We start from the raw sequence: 19,570 nt of genomic DNA, 5'->3' as shown, positions 1-19,570 counted from the left end.
ATCCATTCCCAGTAAGAATCCACACTCCACCAACGTCCACCTTCCATTTACCAAACACACAACTACCCACGCTGCCCTCATTAATGTGCGCTCTCTCCCCAAACACAAGTATGAATTACTCACTTTCCTAGAAAACAATAAACTTGACCTTCTATTCATAACATAGACCTGGGGTGACCCTTCCTCCGGACCAGACTTCTCCACCGTAACCCCGGACGATTTCTGTGTTAGGAGACTAGATAGAACCAACAAAAAAGGTGGTGGAATAGCAGTTATTCACTGAAACAAATACACAGTTAGAACAGAAACTATTCCCACTAAGAGCTGCGAAGCCTTTACTTTTACAATTTCACTCTCTAATTCTCACTCCTTTAAAGGCATCCTACTGTACCGTCCTCCTGGATCACAAGCAGATTTCCTCTCATCACTAGACCTCCTAGCAGAACCTACAGCAGAAGAAGCCAACTTTACCATCTTAGGTGACTTCAACTACCACCTTGAAGCCCACAACGAGCATGATACTTCAGCCTTACTATCATAACTCGAATTAGTAGGACTCTCCCAACTAGTAACTTTACCCACTCACTCAGCCGGACACACACTCGATGGACTGTTCACAAACAACAAACAAATCTCTTTAAAAGACATCCTCCCCTTAGCCTGGACTGACCACTCTTCAGTCCTCTATAACATTAACTCTGAAATTAGTACCCCCAATCATTTCAAAGCCTGGAGCAGCATCTTTCCCGAAGCCCTAAAATCGCTCCTGCTGTCCACCCATTAAAACATACCAGATGACCCTTAACTGGCAGCCATACACTACTTACAATGGCTCCACTCCTCCTTCAACACATTGGTAACCGCTAAAAAAAAAAAAAATACATCTAAAAACAGAAAGACTCCATCCGCCCCCTGGTTCACTGAGGCACTTAGACTAGAAAAGCAAAAATGTAGAAACTTGGAACGTCACTGGCGCCGAGATTATGATCTCACCACAAAAACACTGTATAAGGAAGCAATCATTAAATACAAACATCTTCTAATTACAGAAAAAAACAAATACTTCATTAACCAAATTGAAACAGCGCAAGACTCTGTGAAACAGCTGTTCCAGGTTGTCACTATGCTCTCAGGACCAGAGATTAACCCGCCCATACCCCCGCGCATATTTTCTGCAATTCTCCCGCCACATTCTTTCAGGAAAAAGTCACCCACATCTACTCCAATTTCTCGTCCCACTCCTTGACTAACAACCTACTTATCACATCTAATGTAGAATCACTCTTCACCAACCCCCTAGATTTACATTACCCTAACAATACCCCCCCACACCTTTTCTGAATTTTGCAAGGTCACAACAGAGTACATTACCGATCTCATATCCACTACTAAATCCGGCTCCCTCAATGACCCATGCCCCCCTACCACAATAAAACTTATAACGGAGATCATAGGTCCCGAATTGGCCAAAATTTGGAACTCAATGTTCATGACAGGAGCTTACCCTTCCATCTGGAAAGAAACCATTATCAAATCATTGCTTAAGAAACACAACCTTAACCCTACTGAGACCAAGAATTATAGACCTATTGCCTACCTCCCTTTCACCGCAAAGATCTTTGAGAAAGTGATGAATACTCAACTAGCCCTCTACATTGACAACAACAACTTCCTAGATGATACCCAATTTGGCTTTAGGAAAGTCCATGGCACAGAAACTGCCCCGATCAAGACATCTGACGAAATCAGGATGACTCTTGACAAGGGAGGTGCCGCGATCCTGGTGCTGCTGGATCTTTCGGCAGCATTTGACACGTTCGATCACTCAACCTTAATCTACCATGTCTCAGCCATAGGTATCAAAGACCAAGCCAAGGCACTCCTAACATCCGTCCTGTCTAACCGCATCCAACTAGTAAAGCTCAGCAACTACAACTCCCCTCTGTTTTCACTGCCATGCGGTGTCCCTCAGGGATCCTCGCTAAGTCCGATAACCTGTGACTAACTTCTTACGCAGATGATACTCAGATTATGCTAGAAATCCACAACAATGGCGGAATAGTCTCGGCTAACTTTCAAGAGGGAATGCTTGCTATCAGCTCCTGGATGGCAAACAATTGTCTCAAACTAAACTCCAAAAAGACGGAGGTGATGATATTCGGTAATCTTTCCAAAAAGCTGGTCTCCTTCCTGGTGGCCAGTAGCATTAGGCCCACCTCTGTCACCTGTAACTAAAGTTAGAAACTTGGGCGTCATGTTTGACGGCAAATTATCTTTTATTCATCACATCAATTCCTTTGTCTCCTCATCCTTTTTCACCCTCAGGATGATAAAAAAACTCCTGCCTTTCCTTCCTCCTAATGCAGGTAGGACTCTCATCAGCACACTCGTTTTGGCCAAGCTAGACTTTTGTAACGGTTTACTTATTAGCGCTCAGGAAAGAGTTCTACACAAACTGCAGATGGTGCAAAACGCAGCGGCAATAATCCTTTCAGGCACCCCTAAGTTCAAACCCATCTCCAAGGTACTCCAACAACTTCATTGGCTACCTATTAAGAGTAGAGCAAAATTCAAGGCCCTTGCATTGCCTACAAGGCAATTTATAACACAGGACCTGAATTCCTCAAGAGAAGTCTATTTTCCTACAGGCCGACTAGATCATCACGCTACTTAGAAGCTCATTTGCTGTCTATCCTCAGAACAAAAAAAGCCTCCTGAGGTGACAGAAGATTTACTGTCGCCACCGCTAAACTCTGGAACACACTCCCCATTCATATCAAAACCACCCCCACTCTGTTTTCTTTCCGTAAACTACTAAAAACTTGGCTATTCAATCAATAAACCTTCCCTCTTCAAGTCCTTCTCAACTCAGCGGTCCACAGCGCCGAGACACCTAAGGGTATTTGTGTGCTTAACAAATTGCAAAAAATAAAATAAATAAAGCCTATAGCTCCTTCCCTTCTCACTGACTCTCCCGTTAGTCTATGTAATTTTAGTGATAATCTCCACAGAAATCAGCTCCAACCTTCTAAGTCTTGTGCAGTCTGGCTCTCCTTCAGATGTCTGCACTCCTACAGTCCTGTCAAATCTTGCTTCTGAACTTTCACCGCAAATCTGTTCCCTAATTAATCTATCAGTCACTTCTGGGAAAGTGTCCTTAGACTGGAAGTCGGCCTTGATCCAACCCATTCAATAAAAGAACAATTCTGTACCCACTGATCTGGCTAACAACTGCACTATTTCCCCCCTTCCTTCGTTGCCCAATCTATTGGAAAAACATATTAATTATCAACGGACAACCTACCTTGAGACTAACAGACAATTAGACAGTTCTCAGTCTGGCTGTAGACCCCTTCACAGCACTGAGACAGCCTTGTTTGCAGTCAATGACCATATTAAATGCTCGCTTGAAGCTAGTGTTTGAACAATATTGATTTTGTTAGATCTGTCAGTGGCATTTGATACTGTATACTGACTTCTCAACAGACTCCAGGATTTAGGGATCCAAGGAATGGCTCTTGAATGGGTGATGGATTTCTTGTCACAGAGATCCCAAACGATCATCTTCAGCCCCTTTAGGTCCAGAACTATGTCACTGACCTATGGAGTACCCCAGGGCTCTTGTTTGAGCCCTGTGCTTTTTAATATTTACACGGCCCCCCTCTCTAAGATAATCAGATGTTTTGGGTTTGAGAATATTTCATAGGCTGGTGATACGCAGCTACTTTTCTCTTTTGGCTCTAACCTGTCCAAATCTAAAGCCTTGTTCTCCTCTGGGATGAAGTCTATTGCCACCTGAATGTTGGATAACCGACTGAAAATCAACCCTACAAAAACAGAGATTATGCTATTCGAACAAGCTCAACTTCTTTTGGCTCCAGAATGGTGGCCAGCTGAGCTGGTCCCCAGCGCTTCCCCCAAATTGGTAGCAAAAGAACTTGGCATCCGCTTAGATCAATCTCTTTCTATGAAAGATTCCATTGTTGCCACCACAGGGTCCTGCTTCCATATGCTACATCTTCTGAGAAGAGGTATCCTTCTATTATCTCTTTCCTCCGGGAAAACCTTGGTTCAAGCCTTGGTAATCAGTCGTCTTGATTATGGCAACTCACTTCTGACTTCCATCATTGAGAATCTAAACACTACTGTGTGCCTTGTCTGCAGCCTCCCTCCGCGCTCAGCCACAGCCCCACTTCTTCAGTCTCTACATTGGCTTCCGGTGAAAAAGAGAATAATTTTTAAATTATGTTGCCTAACCCACCGTGCCATTCAAGGCCAAGGGCCTCCTTTTTTAGCTGCTAAGATTCTGCCCTACACTCCAGTGACTCCTCAGAGCCTGTAACAAAGCTCTGCTTAAAGTCCCCAGGTTTAGGACGGCCATGGCAGGCTGCAAATCTATTTTATACCTAGCCCCCTATCTTTGAGATATTCTGCTCACACAACTTCGTCTCTGCTAAAACCATTTTCTTTTTAGGAAGGCACTCAAGACCTACCTATTCTAGTCCACTTCTAGCCTGTCCTCTGTCCTTGTCTTACGCCAAGATAGCCTTTTGGGGCTGATTCAAGTGCGTAATAAATTAAAATAAATTAACATAACATTGGAAAAGCATTTTTTGACTTGCCTGTAATTTTAGCATAGTTAGATCAATCATCATGAAATGTTCCCCAAAAAGTGTTAAAGTAGGGTCTGTGTGTCATGGAAAGTTTGGGGGTGAACCATGCAGTGGGGCCTGCAAAATAGGAGCATGAAAAAAGGGTGCGTTTGTAATGTTAATTCCCATTAAACACATTGTCATACCTACAGCCCCGAACTGCTAGATGGAATTACACTACATTTTTTTTAGAAAGGTGGGTGCTGTTATGCAGATTGTGCTCTTTTTGATTTGGTGCACATCTGTTCAGTAGTTTTTGTGTAATTAAAACCGAACAATACATTGATATATCTGTTCGTGGGTATTCCGCAGCTGATTTGTGGTGTTTGCAGTTAAATGGCGATGTGTTCGAAGTAAATTGCGAAACTGCATGCCAGTGGGGTTTCTCTCATTGGCTAGATGCAACCTGAACAGAAAGTTGCAGCCGTTTCGTGGTGATTGCGGTGAACTCACAACATGTTTGAGGTAAACCGTGAAAGCGCACCAGCGGGAATGCTGTGATTGGCCGGAAGCAACCTGAAAAAAAGTTGTGCCTCCCATTTTATTGATCGGTAACAATTCCCGGGGCTCAACTTTTCTGTGAAAGCTAAGATAAGGGGCCATGGTGGAGATGCTCTGACCCCATGTTTGAGTAATGTGGGTATTAATGACATAAGTTATGTGTCCAAAATAGATTTTTTTTGATCGCGCATGATATTCGCGATGATGCCATGAGTGACAGCGCAGCCCCGTGTACCATCGCGGGAACATCATGAATATCACAGCGACACTGCACATATGGGTGAAAATATATAAATACTTGTAAGAATTCACCAGTCCCTGTGACAGACCCATGTATGCACTCACAAACTCACTCAGACACTTATACACTGAATCACATACCTACTCACACACTTATACATCCAGTCACCTACCCACTCAGATACTCATGCACCCAGTCAAATAATCATTCAGGCACTCATGCACCCACTTAAGACTCTCTCAGAGAGTGACGCACCCTTGTACAGACCCGCTCAGATACTCACACACCTATTTAAAGACCCACTCATAGACTCATGCGCACACTGACAGACTCACTCGCAGTCTCAGCACCCATGTATAGACCCACTCAGAGACCCATGCACCTATTCAGAGACCCACTCATTGACTGATGAGCACAGTCTCATACCTACTTAAAGACTGTTACACCCACTCTCAGACCCATCTGGGCAGTCATGTACCCACTTACAGACCCACTCAGATACTCATGAACCCACTTACAGACCACTCAGAGTCACACACCCATGTACAGACCCACTCAGAGATGAATGCACCTACTTAGATACCCACTCATAGACTCATGTGCAACGTCTCATACCCACTTAGAGACTCTTACACCCACTCACACACCCACCTGGGCAGTCATGTACCCACTCAGATACTCATGCACATATTTACACTCTCACTCAGAGACTCATAAACTCCTTTACAGACCCACTCACACACACACATTTGTACTCACAGATCCACTGAGACACTCAGACCCACTGGCAGACCCACTGAGACACTCATACACCCACTCATAGATCCACTTAGACACTTAATTGCCCACTCACGCACCCATACAGTCACTCACACACTCTGTCACAGATCCTGTCAGAGAGTTATATACTTAGTCACTCACTCATACACTCATAGACTCACACACCCACTCATAGACTAACTCAGATGTACACACACACCTACTCACTCAACCACTCACAGACTTATGCATCCACTCACAGACCTACCCAGACTCTTGCCCTCCCAGTCACAGGCTCATTCAGACACTCATGTATACACCCATTCATTCACCCACTCAGACTTATGCTCTCACTCACTGACCCATTGAGACACTCATACACCCACTCACCAATCCACTCAGGCACTCAAACATCCACACATCCAGACACTCACACACCCATACAGTCACTCACACAACCACTGAAAGACCCATTCAGAGACATATGCACCCAGTCACTCACACACCACTGAAAGACCCATTCAGAGACTCACGCATCCACTGAAAGTTGCACACAGAGATCCACACACCCATTCACAGAACTACTCGGACACTCACGCTCCCAGTCATAGACCCACTGAGAGACTTAGGCACTCAAACCCAATCAGACACTTATGCACCAACTCACTCACCCACTGAGACATGCACTTAGACACTTATATATCAACTCTCAGATCCAGTCAGACAGTCATGTACTTACTTTCCAATGCACAACGTCACTCATGCACCTACTGACAGTTCGATTGAGAGACTCACGCAACCAAATCACAGATCCATTGAGACACTGATACACCCAGTCATAGATGCACTGAGACAGTCATGCAGTTTGTTACAGAAACACTGAAAAACTGATGCACCATCTCACAGATCCACTGAAATACTTAAATAGTGAATGAGAGACTTACTGATACAGTGATGCATGCAGTCACAGATTCCACTGACAGAGTTAAACACTGTGTTATAGGAATATTAAGGGAGTTATACATGCTATCATAAAGTCTATTAGATAGTTATGTGTTTAGTGTGTTGGTTATAATATATGTTGCAGTTATACATTTTGTGTGTGGTGGTAGCTGTTGAATGTATGCTTTTGTTATGTCATTTTGCAATGTATTCGCTGTGATCACTGTTACCGATATTATTGCGTTGTTGGGCGTCATTGCACAAACGGAAAATCAGTTTTAAAGATGTTTATTGTTCAAACTCTCGAGCAAAATATGATTTTAAACAGTTTACTAATAAACCCCAAGTGTCTAAAATACCGTAAATTGTGTGCATTTATGTGTTTTACACATCTTGAAAAAAGCACGATCGTCCCGGTTACCAAAAGCATCATGACTCTCGCTGTCATCCCGAAAACGGCGAATTTGGGTTCAAACATAGGTTTTTACGTACTGAAAAAAATGTGTACAAACATTTTTTAAGCAGTGATGTAGTTAGTAATGTTTGTATTGTAATAGTAAGAATTCTTTTTTTAAGTTAGCGTTTTTTAATGAGGTGATAGTCATTAAATGTCTGCTTTTGTTTTCGCAATTTCGCATCGATCTGGATATCATTGCAAAAACCGAAAATATCTTGAAATAAGATGATTCATTTACTTTTTAAATAAATAGATGGCAAATAGGACAATAAGTGATGAATCAGGCAGACATAATGTTCAATATCTAATCTATATATAAAAACGAATGTATGTCTGTCTGTCTGTCTGTTTGTCCTTTATGCATTACTACACCATTCATCCGATCGCCATGAAACTTTGGGAAGTTGTTAAGTACACTCCCGCGAAGGTTTCTGGCATATGCATTACTACACCATTCATCCGATCGCCATGAAACTTTGGGAAGTTGTTGAGAACACTCGTGCAAAGGTTTCTGGCATAAAACTTTTTCAATATCGGCCCCCCAGGGCCCTCATAATCTTTCGAATACTGATGTACGCACCAGACGGAAAAACAACAAATCGTGTATCCACAAGCACTCCAATAAATAAATAGAATTGAAACACCATTCATCCGATCGCCATGAAACTATGGGAAGTTGTTGAGTACACTCCCGCAAAGGTTTCTGCCATAAAATTTTTTTTAAATATCGGCCCCCCAGGGCACTCATAATCTTTCGAATACTGATGTATGCACTAGACGGAAAAACAAAAAATCGTGTATCCACAAGCACTCGAATAAATAAATAGAATTAAAACACCATTGGTCCGATTGCCAGGAAACTTTGGGAAGTTGTTGAGTACACTCCCGCGAAGGTTTCTGGCATAAATTGTTTTTAAATATCGGCCCCCCTGGGCCTCATAATCTTTCAAATACTGATGTACGCACCATACGGAAAAACAAAAAATTGTGTATCCACAAGCACTCGAATAAATAAGTAGAAATAAAACGACACTTTGAAATGTTTTCCATATTAAAATGAATAAGTTTCAATAAAAATGACACAATGTAAATTGAATGTTATCATGACGAGTTTCCTTGAATTTCCTTTCTTCGGAGATCGCAGCAACGCGTGATGGGTAAGCTAGTTATAGAATAAAAATACAGGGACGTTAGAGTTAGAAATAGCATTTTAAAAACCTTTGAAATTCACTGAAAAACACAAAGGTTACATGGACTTTATAGTTAGAAAATAGAATTAGGAAAACCTTCGAAATTCACAGAAAAAACACTAAGGTTACAGAGACATTAAAGTTAGGCTTACATTTCACTTGTACAAAACCAGAGAAATTAGCTGAGCTAACTATACACACATACCAGCAATGCACTGCTTATGACCTCACATTTTACATCACTCATGACATGGTCAATGACATCACTGATGACATCTCAAATGACATCACTCATGACATCATCCACAGAATATCTGACGTACCCTCTCACACCCCATTATAACCATTAATACACCAACTCCAGCTTCCACACTGTCATCAAAGCCATTGACACACCAATGCCAGTACTTACACACCCTCTCAATGATTCCTAGTTCTACACACATATCCACTCTGCCAACCATACAGCTACTAATACACCAGCTCACTCACAGAAACAGCCACAGATATATCCACCTATACAACCATACAGCCACTCACACTCTGTCAGTCACTCACCTACTCACATACCTATACAGTCAATCACACCAACACTAACTCACCTATACAGTTATACACCCACCCACACACTTAGTCAAACAGATATTACAACATACTCACTGACCTATACAGGCACTGGCACAAGCACACACTTACCCATAAAGCCACTATCACAATCCCTCACTCTCACAGTCACTCATATTCTCCAACATTCACCTATACTGCCTTTCACATATACAGTTACTTACCCATATACCACTGACACATTCATTCACTCACCGACACAGCCACACTCACCCAAACAGCTCCTCACTTAGGCACTCATTAACCCCTACAGCCACTGACTCACCCACAAAATGCGATTCCTTAAATGCAATCGCAATTTGAGAATTCGCAAATATTTGCAAATTCTTAAATTGCGAGGGCCATGTCCCTTCATGCTTCCCAAAAGCAGATTTTGTGATCGCAAATGGCCGATTTTTGCGATTCGCACCGTTTGCGATCGCAAAATCCTTTGATGCATGTGCCTGTAAGTGTCTGTCATTTTAATTGGGGACTGTTATGCACTGCTCTAGGGAATCACCTCAGAAACATTTCACCACTTCCAGAGGTCCCAGTCATGCTGTGTAATAGAGAGGATACTTATGGCTGACAACTTTCAGGTTTCAAAAGGTTGCACAAAGCATAGGGTGGTATTTACAAGTACACGAACAGCATTATTAGTATTCACAGACAATCCAATGTATTGAATGTGGCTCCATTTAAAATTGAAATGTATTTTAATGATTGTTGCAAATTTAGTTATTTTTTCATTGGTTGCTTTGGGTTGGTATAATGAAGACATGAACAATATATTGCACCAGCCTTTGCGAGATTTTACAATGTCCTCTGCAAAACACGTGTGCTGTGTGTCCTCCCTTGCTCTCACCGTTGTTCCTTTCCTTTGATTTCAGGGGAAGACCTTTTAACCGAAGTAGTGTGGCTTGTGCAAGAAATTGAGAAAACTCTGAAGGAACACTTGGTCACATTTTTAAGAGATAGTGAGTAACATCTCTTCCCATGTTGGTGCTAGTGTGACACTTGGTCTTCAACTCACCCTTGTAAAAAGGTGATAGAGCAACAGAGGTGCACACCTTTCCAGACATTATAACATTCCACTCTCTTCAACATATAACCTTCATAAATCTACCTGATAATACAGGTGTAAAGTGGTTAAGGGAGAGAAGAGGGTGACGAGGAGTGCCATCAATAGTGGGTGAGTAATCACATAGAGTAAACAAGCCTTGACGAGGAAGGTCAAGTGTTTATGTATTCATTTGTAGTTTAAGGATGATGCTAATTTTGGTTCCTTATATCAGGCCAACAAAGGAGGCATTATTGCCATATGTGTCGTTTCTTTTATCGGTCCATGAATTTCCCTTTCCCAGGTTAGTTCCAAAGATGTTTACATATTGTGGATCGATGCATGTGCCCATTTTCACTTCCTTCCTTTGAAAGCAGTGTCTGCTCCTCAAAGAGAAAGCATATTGTATTTCTTTCACTTAATGTTTTGTAGAGTGCTCAAGCCACTCGTGACAAACGCAGAGCCTAACACACAAATGTGAATCTGAGAAGGCCCCTGAAACTGATCTTAGTTATCCTGTTTTGTAGCAATGTCTTGCAGGTAGTTATGTGATCTTGGAAGAAGCTAATTAGTGCGGTGGTTAGGAGATCATTTAACTATTTGCTGTAGTTCGTAATTCAAAGACATTTAGTGGGGTCTTGGATGAAATTGCCACTGGCTATTATGAGTAGATTTCAAAATATTTCATTAAGTCTCGAGTCCATGTTGATGGGTGTTTTCTTTTCAGTTTTTTTGTGTGTGTTGCATATGCAATAATGCTGAAAAGTCGGAAAATGCCTATCAAGCAGTTAGCTATAACTGGCTCCTTCTCTGTTTTGTTGTCCTCAGTAAACTCTTTGTAGTAATTTAGATCCATAGCTACTCTGTATGCTAGAGCAAACGAAGGTATTATCACCTACATCCTGAAGTATCTGGCCAAGATGAGTGCTTTAATTTGTCATTGAAAGTTTATGCTTGACTTTGTTACTTGTTTTTATACTATTCTGGCTTATGCAGTACTCCTGTTGAAAACAGGAAAAACTGAATTTTTTAAATAAATAAATACTAAAGTATTTTATGTGGCCCCACAGCAAGAAACAACTTTAATCATTTGTAAGATAATCATTGTTCTTGATCCATACATTGCAGGAATATATCTAGGGTGTCTGCCACCTAAACAAGCTGCAGTCAGGTGCCAAGGTGCACCTCCAAAAGTCACACTTGCCTCTTTTGCACTTGAAATAGGAAGCATAGCTGCAGTTTGACTAGGGTGCTAAAATTCCTTGACAAGCCTTAATGCCTTAAGACCATGAAAGAGGATGATAGGATTGCCAAAACCTATTCAGATATAATATTGCAAATTTGATTAAGGTGGTAGTGGATATTGTTTTCATATTCTCAGTTACCTAGCTCTGGTTCTGGAATTATTCATAACTAAAACACTGAAATACATTTGAAGTGTTGAAGGCAACCTCAGAGTTTAGGATCATATTTTCAAATGTGTCTGAATTTAGTTGTAATCCGTTCCTCTCTAAGTATGTAGACATTTCTGAAAAACAGATCATTGTGTACGAGTTGACCTGCCTTATGGTGGTGAAGAAGGCTATTAGCTATTCTTTCCACAAAATAACAGCACCATAGTCATAATTGTCAAAATGTTTATCAAACACATTATGAAAATTGGTGAACTGTTAAATAAATGGGAATGCACTATGAAGGTCGAACAATGGGGCCGATTATGATTGCGGATAATCCGCATCCTCCGGGCCGGCGGAAGCCACCGCCGGCCCGGAGGATGCGGATTAACCGCTGCGGACTGAAGAAATACCCCCCGTCAGATTAGGATGGCGGGGGGATATTTTTTCCATCCGCAGCTTGTCCGCCGCGGTCGCCTTCCGACCGCGGCGGAAAAGCTCTAACATGGCTGGCGGTGTCTATCAGACACCGCCAGGCATATTAGGATGGCTGCGGTTCTATGCCTTTCCACGGCGGCATTTCTGCCATGGAAAGGCATACGGTCTGTTCTTTGGGGGCCCGTTGCGGGCCCCCAGGGGTGAAGGGGGGGTGGGGGTTGCACATGGGGGGTACCTATGGTACCCCCCTGCCTTTGCGCGCACGAAGCGGCAGGCACCACGCGGTGCCTGCCGCTTCGTGCATGCAAAGGTCAACATGCACTTTTTAACCTTGCGGCGGGTGCTGCTTGAAGCAGCATTCACCGCAATGTTAAATGTAGGGATGTGACCGCCAGGGTGGCGGTCACATCCTAATTGCCATGGAGCGACCGCCGCTGCCCATGCGGACGGCCCCTCTACATCGGGGGTGGCGGACGGATGCAGGTCCATCCGCCATCCTAATAGGGCCCAATATGTTTGAAAATAATTATGTTGGCTCTTCTGCCAAAAGCTGTTGACAAACATCAGTGTTAAAAAAACATCTGTCTTCCATTCACTGAGGTCCTGTGGTTCATAAGGCCCTAAATGACAAGAAAGGGGATGATGATGGCCTTCACACAAGGAGACATGGAGCGCTCCAAAACCCTAGTTGTTATTTTGACCTGAGTGTTCAATGCCTTTGATCACAGTCTATGGCAGATAAGAATGGCCGTTTACCATTTTTGCTTGGCTGATATCTTAAATGTTGGTAGCTGTCATAATTTCAGTGCTGCTTTCAATGAACAAAGCTGGGAGAAAATTACAAGATGGACATTTAGGCAGACTGGTCAATTGGAATTTAGAGCTTTTCTAAATGATCAGCTAGACTAGGGCTGCATAAACCTCGGATGTGAAGGAGACTCTGCACCCGACCTACCATGCTTTTAAGATCAGCGATTTTTATGCAATCTGGTTCTCTCATTTTCCAGAGATTAAAGGCTCTATTTAGAGTTTGGTAGAGCACTTGGATTTTTTTTTCTTTAGAGAGGTTTATAAAGCGTGAACTTCACCCATGGGTATCGGTGTGCTCTACAGAACAATCAGATGCCATTTCATAACGTTCAATATATTAAGCTTCATAACTGATCCTGTTTCATAACATTCAAGATCAGGCAACATAAGAAAAGAACACATATGGATAAATGTTCACATCAGCATGGCACCCTGCAGGTAAAGAGAGCCCAGCCCAGAGCCTTATGTTAAGAATCTGTTTAGTAAAATCAGTTTGACCACTTTCTTGATGGTGAATGTAGATGCGTTGGATATGCTCTCCATGGGGGGGGGGGAGTTCCATATTTTGAGGCGGATCCAGAGAAGGTGTGGACATGGGTATTCTTTTCCGGAATCAGGGAGGTTCAAGCAGGAGGGAGTTTGCACTCCATAGGTAGAGGCTGCCTCCTGAGATAATGAGGTTATTTGTGAGGTACGTGGGTGCACTGTGGTGCAAGGCTTAGGGTGTCAGGCACGCTATCTTCAGTTGGATCCTGCTTCAAATTGAAGAAACTGAAGAAGTTTATAGACGTGTGATGTGGTTGAAGGGCCTTGTTCCTGATATTAATCTTGCTGCAGATTTTATGGTTGCCTTTAGCAATGCTGTGCATGATTTTGGTAGGCCCATTGAGGTAGCTGTCAAAGTCAAACCAAATAATAAGGTGCACGAATACTTGAGGGAGTGATAGATTTATTCACCTCATATGTTGCCGCACCAGGAGACCACTCTCACCAACATTTCAAAACCCTACATTCTCTCCTAACTTAGTTCACCACTTCATGTGCCACTAAGCGAGGGATACATTGTGCAAGCAATACATGCATTTAGTCACCACAACTCTTCCCCATACACTGACAAATAAATTAACTTTGAAAAGTACTATAACTCCAGCGAAAAATTCAATATGCATGATAACTTTACATAAGGAGTATACACAAAATGGAAAACATATCTAAAATTCTTTATTGTGTAGTTAATAAAAACCATTACAATATAGTAATAAGTAAAAAAAATACTGTCATATGCGGACTGTTATGCAAAGGAGTATAAAATTTAAAAACAACCGTTGATAAAAATACTAAAAACACAATTGTACTTGAGATCCTAGTGGTGTCGAAAACTTATTCTAAATTAGCCAGTGCAATTTGAAGTTCAAAAGTTCAGGCTTGTATTGGCTTTTCAAGTTTTTTTTTTTTCAAAATTAATTACGTATTTAATTATTTGACAAATGAATTGTGGATCCGCTGAATCCAATGCGTGAAGTATTGCTGAGTGACATGTGCGAATTCCTTTTTCGTTGAACTTTGCCCTAAGTAGACTCCGGCGGTCACAATCCATTACTGGACAAATACAAATCAAGTGGATGATGTCTTGTACAGGAGCACCACAAAGATTACAGTCCCTCGGGCCTGGTGTCTTCCAGCCCGGTTGGTCGGCGCTTGTTGGCAGTTTACCCATGCGTAGCTGTAAATACTTTAGATTTAGATACGACGGAAAAGCAATGCCTAAATAGGCAGGTGGTACCAGTCTTTTGCAGGATTGAATTATCTTCCAGGCTTGTGCACGGCGTCTAAGGGTTGTTTTGTCTTCGATCAACGAGTGCATGTTGACTGCCTTTTTTACGGTCTGCTTAAAAGATGGTAACTTCCTTGTCCACATTGAAACCATCTCGGTACGTTTCAGGGAGGAATTTAAGTACTTTGCATTCTGGGATTTGGTGTTGCTTTTACAGAGCTTCCCAAATAGCAGCGTTGATTTCAATATCGCTATTGAGCCAGATGTTATACCAGAATTTGATTGTCTCGTATTTTTTGTGCAATATTTGGGACTGTAAACTGAATTCGAGGCGTACCTGTGCAGGTGAAGCATCACTAAGTTGAATACACGTTTGTAAACTCTTGTTTGGATTTTATCTAGTAGCGGTGCACTTCTTCCACCATGTACCACACTACCATAAGCTATAGTTGGGAGAAGTTTGGCTTTAATAACTGTAAGGAGGGGCGTGAACAGAGGGCCTTTTAGGTGCTTAGACAAGGTACAAAATGCGTACAATAAGGCTTTTCCTTTCTTTTCAATAGCGTCAAAGTGCGTGGAGAAGGTGAACCGTCTGTCCAGATATATCCCCACATGAGGTGAAACTAAATAAAAATATTAATGTGATGAAAGCAATATATATAAAAATATATATATATATATATATATATATATATATATATATATATATATATCTTTTTTTGTAGTCCTCATTTACCTTGGAATCCAGCTCTGGGACCCTCCAGTTCCACAGAACCTACGAGAGCATTTTGATTGTTACCAAGGGTCTTAATGTCTCATATCGTTCTTTCTTATTTCTCTGCCCAGACCCCCAAACGGCCGAATGTCAGATCACCAGGAGAAATAAGAGACCGCAAGGAAGAAAGGCATAATCAACTCTTTGTTTCATTTCAACCCTAACCACTTTAAAACAGGCATTCAAAATGTATTTCTTTTCTTTTCCGATGTTCTATCCAACCGTATTTTTAACAGCTTTTATTCACTCAACTTCTTTGGCGGCAAATTACTTATCCACTTTTTACATATCTCTCTACGTGCCAAAAGAATCAGGTTTTGTTCGTCATTTGTAAAATCAGCATGCACAGACGATATCCCAAAAAATACCAGCTGTAAGCTTACCTGGAATTCAGTGTCCACTATATCTGAGATGTCTCTACTTCCATCTTCCCAAAATTTCTGAATCTCTGAACATTCCAGGAACATATGGATATCATCTGCATGATCTTGGCAACATTGTACACACCTTGATGATCTTCCATCCTCCACCTTCGATAACCTGTCCGGCGTCCAAAATACTCTATGAAGACAGAAGATGTGGTACTTTCTTAAGTTGGTGGGATAAACCGTCAAATAGAGGTAGTTAAAGGTTACTTGCCATAGGTCTTCAAGCTGCAGCATCGGAAAGCACTTTCCTCACAGATCTGTAGGAAGTTTGAAGTCACCCTCTGAAAGATCCACCAGTAGCCAGTACCACCTCACCACTTCCTTCTTCTTTGCTACTTTACTCATTAAGCCATCTTCCAGATCACATTGACGAACCTATCTCCACCTCAGAAGATTGAAACAACCCTCTCATTTGCAGATATTTACACCTGGAGAGATTGTTATTAGGCAGCTCTACCAATTTTTCCCAGGTTACCAAATCTCCTTCTTTCGAGATATTCCCCCATCTCCCCATTCTTGCCTCTTTTAGCGGACTGGCCAACAAATCCTTTGTCCATTCAGTAGAGCCTGGTGCGCTCCACATTGGCGCCCACCTACTTTAGTACTTGAGTTTAACTTCCTTTTGAATCTTAGACCAAAGTTCTGCCATACTTTGTAAGATTTTGAGGCATACTCTCTTAAAGAACGTGGGGTCGCCAAACATGAGCAAAAAACCTTGCATTACTCCTTCAATATCTGACAACATGGACCTAAACATTTTGCCAATGTCGGAATTTTCTGGTTTGGTTAATAGCATCTTCTCATTCCATAAAAGAAAAGCCCAAGCATAGTACGTTAGATCTGGGAGACATAAGCTACCCTTTTCTTTCCTTCTGCGTATTTTTTTCCAAGCAATACAAGAGTTCCATATAAAACTGTTAATTTTCCCCTGTAATTTCTTCAACCAGTCCACCTTAAATATAAATGGAATCGTCTGAAAAAGGAACGTAAATTTAGGAAGAATTTTCATCTTTGCCAGATTTACTTTATTGATAAGCGTCAGTGGAAGATGAGACCAACTAAACATCAGGGTTCCAGCTTCTTTCATGACATTGCAGAATTTTTTTCAGTGAAGTTCTCAACATTCTGAGTGATCTTTATGCCTAGATATCTCATCTCATTTTTACAGACATTAAGGTTTGGCTCCAAATCCCATGCTATAACCTCTGTTTTCTCCCTGTTTTTCGCATATCCAGCAATACGTCCGAATTCTGAAGTTAGGTCATTTAATAGGGGGACCAATAGGTCGAGATCTGATGTGAAAACTAAAAAATCATCTGCATATAGTGCAACCTTATTCTTCCAATCCTTATATCCAAAGGGAGCTATTCTGCTCTCTTTCCTAATCTTAGCTGCCAATGGTTCGGTATATAGAATAAAAAGGAGGAGGGATAACAGGCATCCCTGTCTTGTCCCTCTTGAAATACTAAAGGGTGCAGAGAGATTGCCATTTATCACACCTCTGGCCCATGGATTTCTATATATCATGTCTATTACCTTACAAAAGTTCCCACCCAAGTTATAAAGTTTTAACATCACCTGCAGCCCAATTTACCCTATTGAAGGCTTTAGTGGCGTCCAATGTAATAACTGCCAGGGGGAGTGTATATGTGGAAGCTATATCGGCTGCCCGAATCAGGTTGAAGGTCAACACCTGGATCCCTCTCACCCGGACAAACCCCTTTAGGTCAGTATGTAAAAGGCCCCCTATACCCAGCTAAGTCTCTCTGCCAGGATTTTTGCAAAAAAACTCATGATCACCGTTTGATAAAGAAATTGGCCTATAAGAGTCACATAAATTTAAAGTCTTCGCTAGTTTTGTAATTAGAATAATCGCTGCCTCATCCCAGGATTGTTGAGAGTTCAGCACCATTCTCAAAAAATTTAATGAACATCTTTGTCAAGTGTGGCAAAGGTACCTCCTCAAGTATTTTATATAATTCCAGAAGTGTGCCATCTGGGCCTGCTGCCTTCCCCGACTTCCCTACCCTTAGTGCATTTCTTATCTCTATGGTAGTTATGCTACTGTTTATCACTATACTAGTGATATCAGAAATACCATCCGGAACTTTCTGCCCCAGCCATGCCTTAACTTCACCCTCATTGACTACCAGGTCCTAATGATATCATTCCCAAAATAACTCTGAAAGGTTTCCCCGATTTCCTTGCTTCCAGCAAGGATATTACCGGTTTTCTTGGCCCTAATCTCTTTAATAAAAGATCTTGCTTGATCTACCTTAGCTTTCTAAGCTAGGTGCTTCCCACAGCCTTCACCATACTCAAAATGTGCAATTGTACTTGCCCTTTTCCTTAACCTATCTTCAATTAAAGCAGATAGCACCTCTTTTACAGCTTGTAAGGAAGCGTGTAAAGTCGCTGTTAGATCTGGGGGTCTCTAGTTGGCAGAGGTAGGTACCACTGTCCAAATAGGGACCCTTGCTTCTAGTCAGGACAAGGAGATAACTCTCTGAGATAACCCCTGCTCGCCCTCTAGGTAGCTTGGCCTGAGCAGTCTAGGCTAATCAGAGGCAATGCGTAAAGTATTTGTACCAACACTCACAGTAACACAGTGAAAACACCACAAACTGATTCCACAACAGTTTAGAAAAATAAAGGTATTTATTCTAAAACTACACAAGACCAAAACGATAAAAATCCAACATACACGGTTCAAGAATATGGTTTCAAAGAGTTCTTAAGGTTGCGTTAAAGTTCTTCAAGTTGCGGTAAAAATAAACCACAGTTGCGTGAAAAGTTCACAGTTGCGTCACGTTTACTCACAGTACCTTTAGTTGCAACAAAGTTCCAAAAGCAGAAGCTGGTGCGGTGGAAAACAAGCGATGCGTTGCTCCTGAGACCCTGGGGAGGCGATGCGACAGCCCCGCTGCAGCAGCGGGCGTGTTGCGACGAATCCGGTCTGTATGGGGAGGAAGGCCACTTGTATGGATACCGGTGCGTAGGTTCCGTAGGAAGTCTGTTCTCGCAAAGGCACGATGCGACGATCTCGTAGGTGCTGCGACGATCTCCGGGGCGACGATGCGCGGTCCAGCGGTGATCCTTTCTCTCGCAGCTCCTCGATGCGATGATTCTGCGACGACACTCGCAGCGACGTGATGCGGTCCGCAAGCAAGCGGTGCGGCGTTCTCACCCAGCGACGACAGGCTCTGCGACGATACTCGCAGCGATGTTCGATTCTCCCGCACCGGTCTGGTGCGTCCCGCAAACGGAGGATGCGACGTCTCTGGCAGCGGCGTCAGGCGCTGCGACGATCTCGACCTCCGTAGCGGCGGGAAACTTCTCGCACTGTCGGGGATGCGCTCCGCAAGCGAGCGATGCGACACTTTTCAATTTCAAAAGTCTCTCAAGCTTTAGTCTCAAGCTTCCCAGCACAGGTCCAACCTCCAGAGGCCCCACAACTGGATCAAGCACTCTAGGAGGGACAGAACTCACTCAGCAGAGTTCAGGGAAGCTGGGGGTGAAGTCCTTTTGTTCCTGGGACTTCAAAAC

General features: G+C 42.4%; 1 protein-coding gene across 4 annotated transcripts in view; it reads left to right on the top strand.

The window, feature by feature from the left end:
- Nucleotides 1–19,570, top strand: part of IZUMO1 (izumo sperm-oocyte fusion 1) — a 268,814-nt gene that overhangs the window by 37,599 nt on the left and 211,645 nt on the right. For 3 of the 4 annotated variants that reach the window (XM_078650921.1, XM_078650919.1, XM_078650918.1), the window contains exon 3: nucleotides 10,236–10,322. The exons of the other annotated variant lie outside the window; for it this stretch is intronic. In XM_078650921.1, coding sequence (XP_078507047.1) covers nucleotides 10,236–10,322 — 87 coding nt within the window. The remainder of the gene's footprint in view (nucleotides 1–10,235; nucleotides 10,323–19,570) is intronic. 4 annotated transcript variants of the gene reach the window in all.

This window comes from Lissotriton helveticus, chromosome 7, assembly GCF_964261635.1.
Source record: "Lissotriton helveticus chromosome 7, aLisHel1.1, whole genome shotgun sequence".
Lineage (NCBI taxonomy): Eukaryota > Metazoa > Chordata > Amphibia > Caudata > Salamandridae > Lissotriton > Lissotriton helveticus.
The sequence above is the reverse complement of the archived record's forward strand: the minus strand, read 5'-3'. Positions and strand labels throughout refer to the sequence as shown.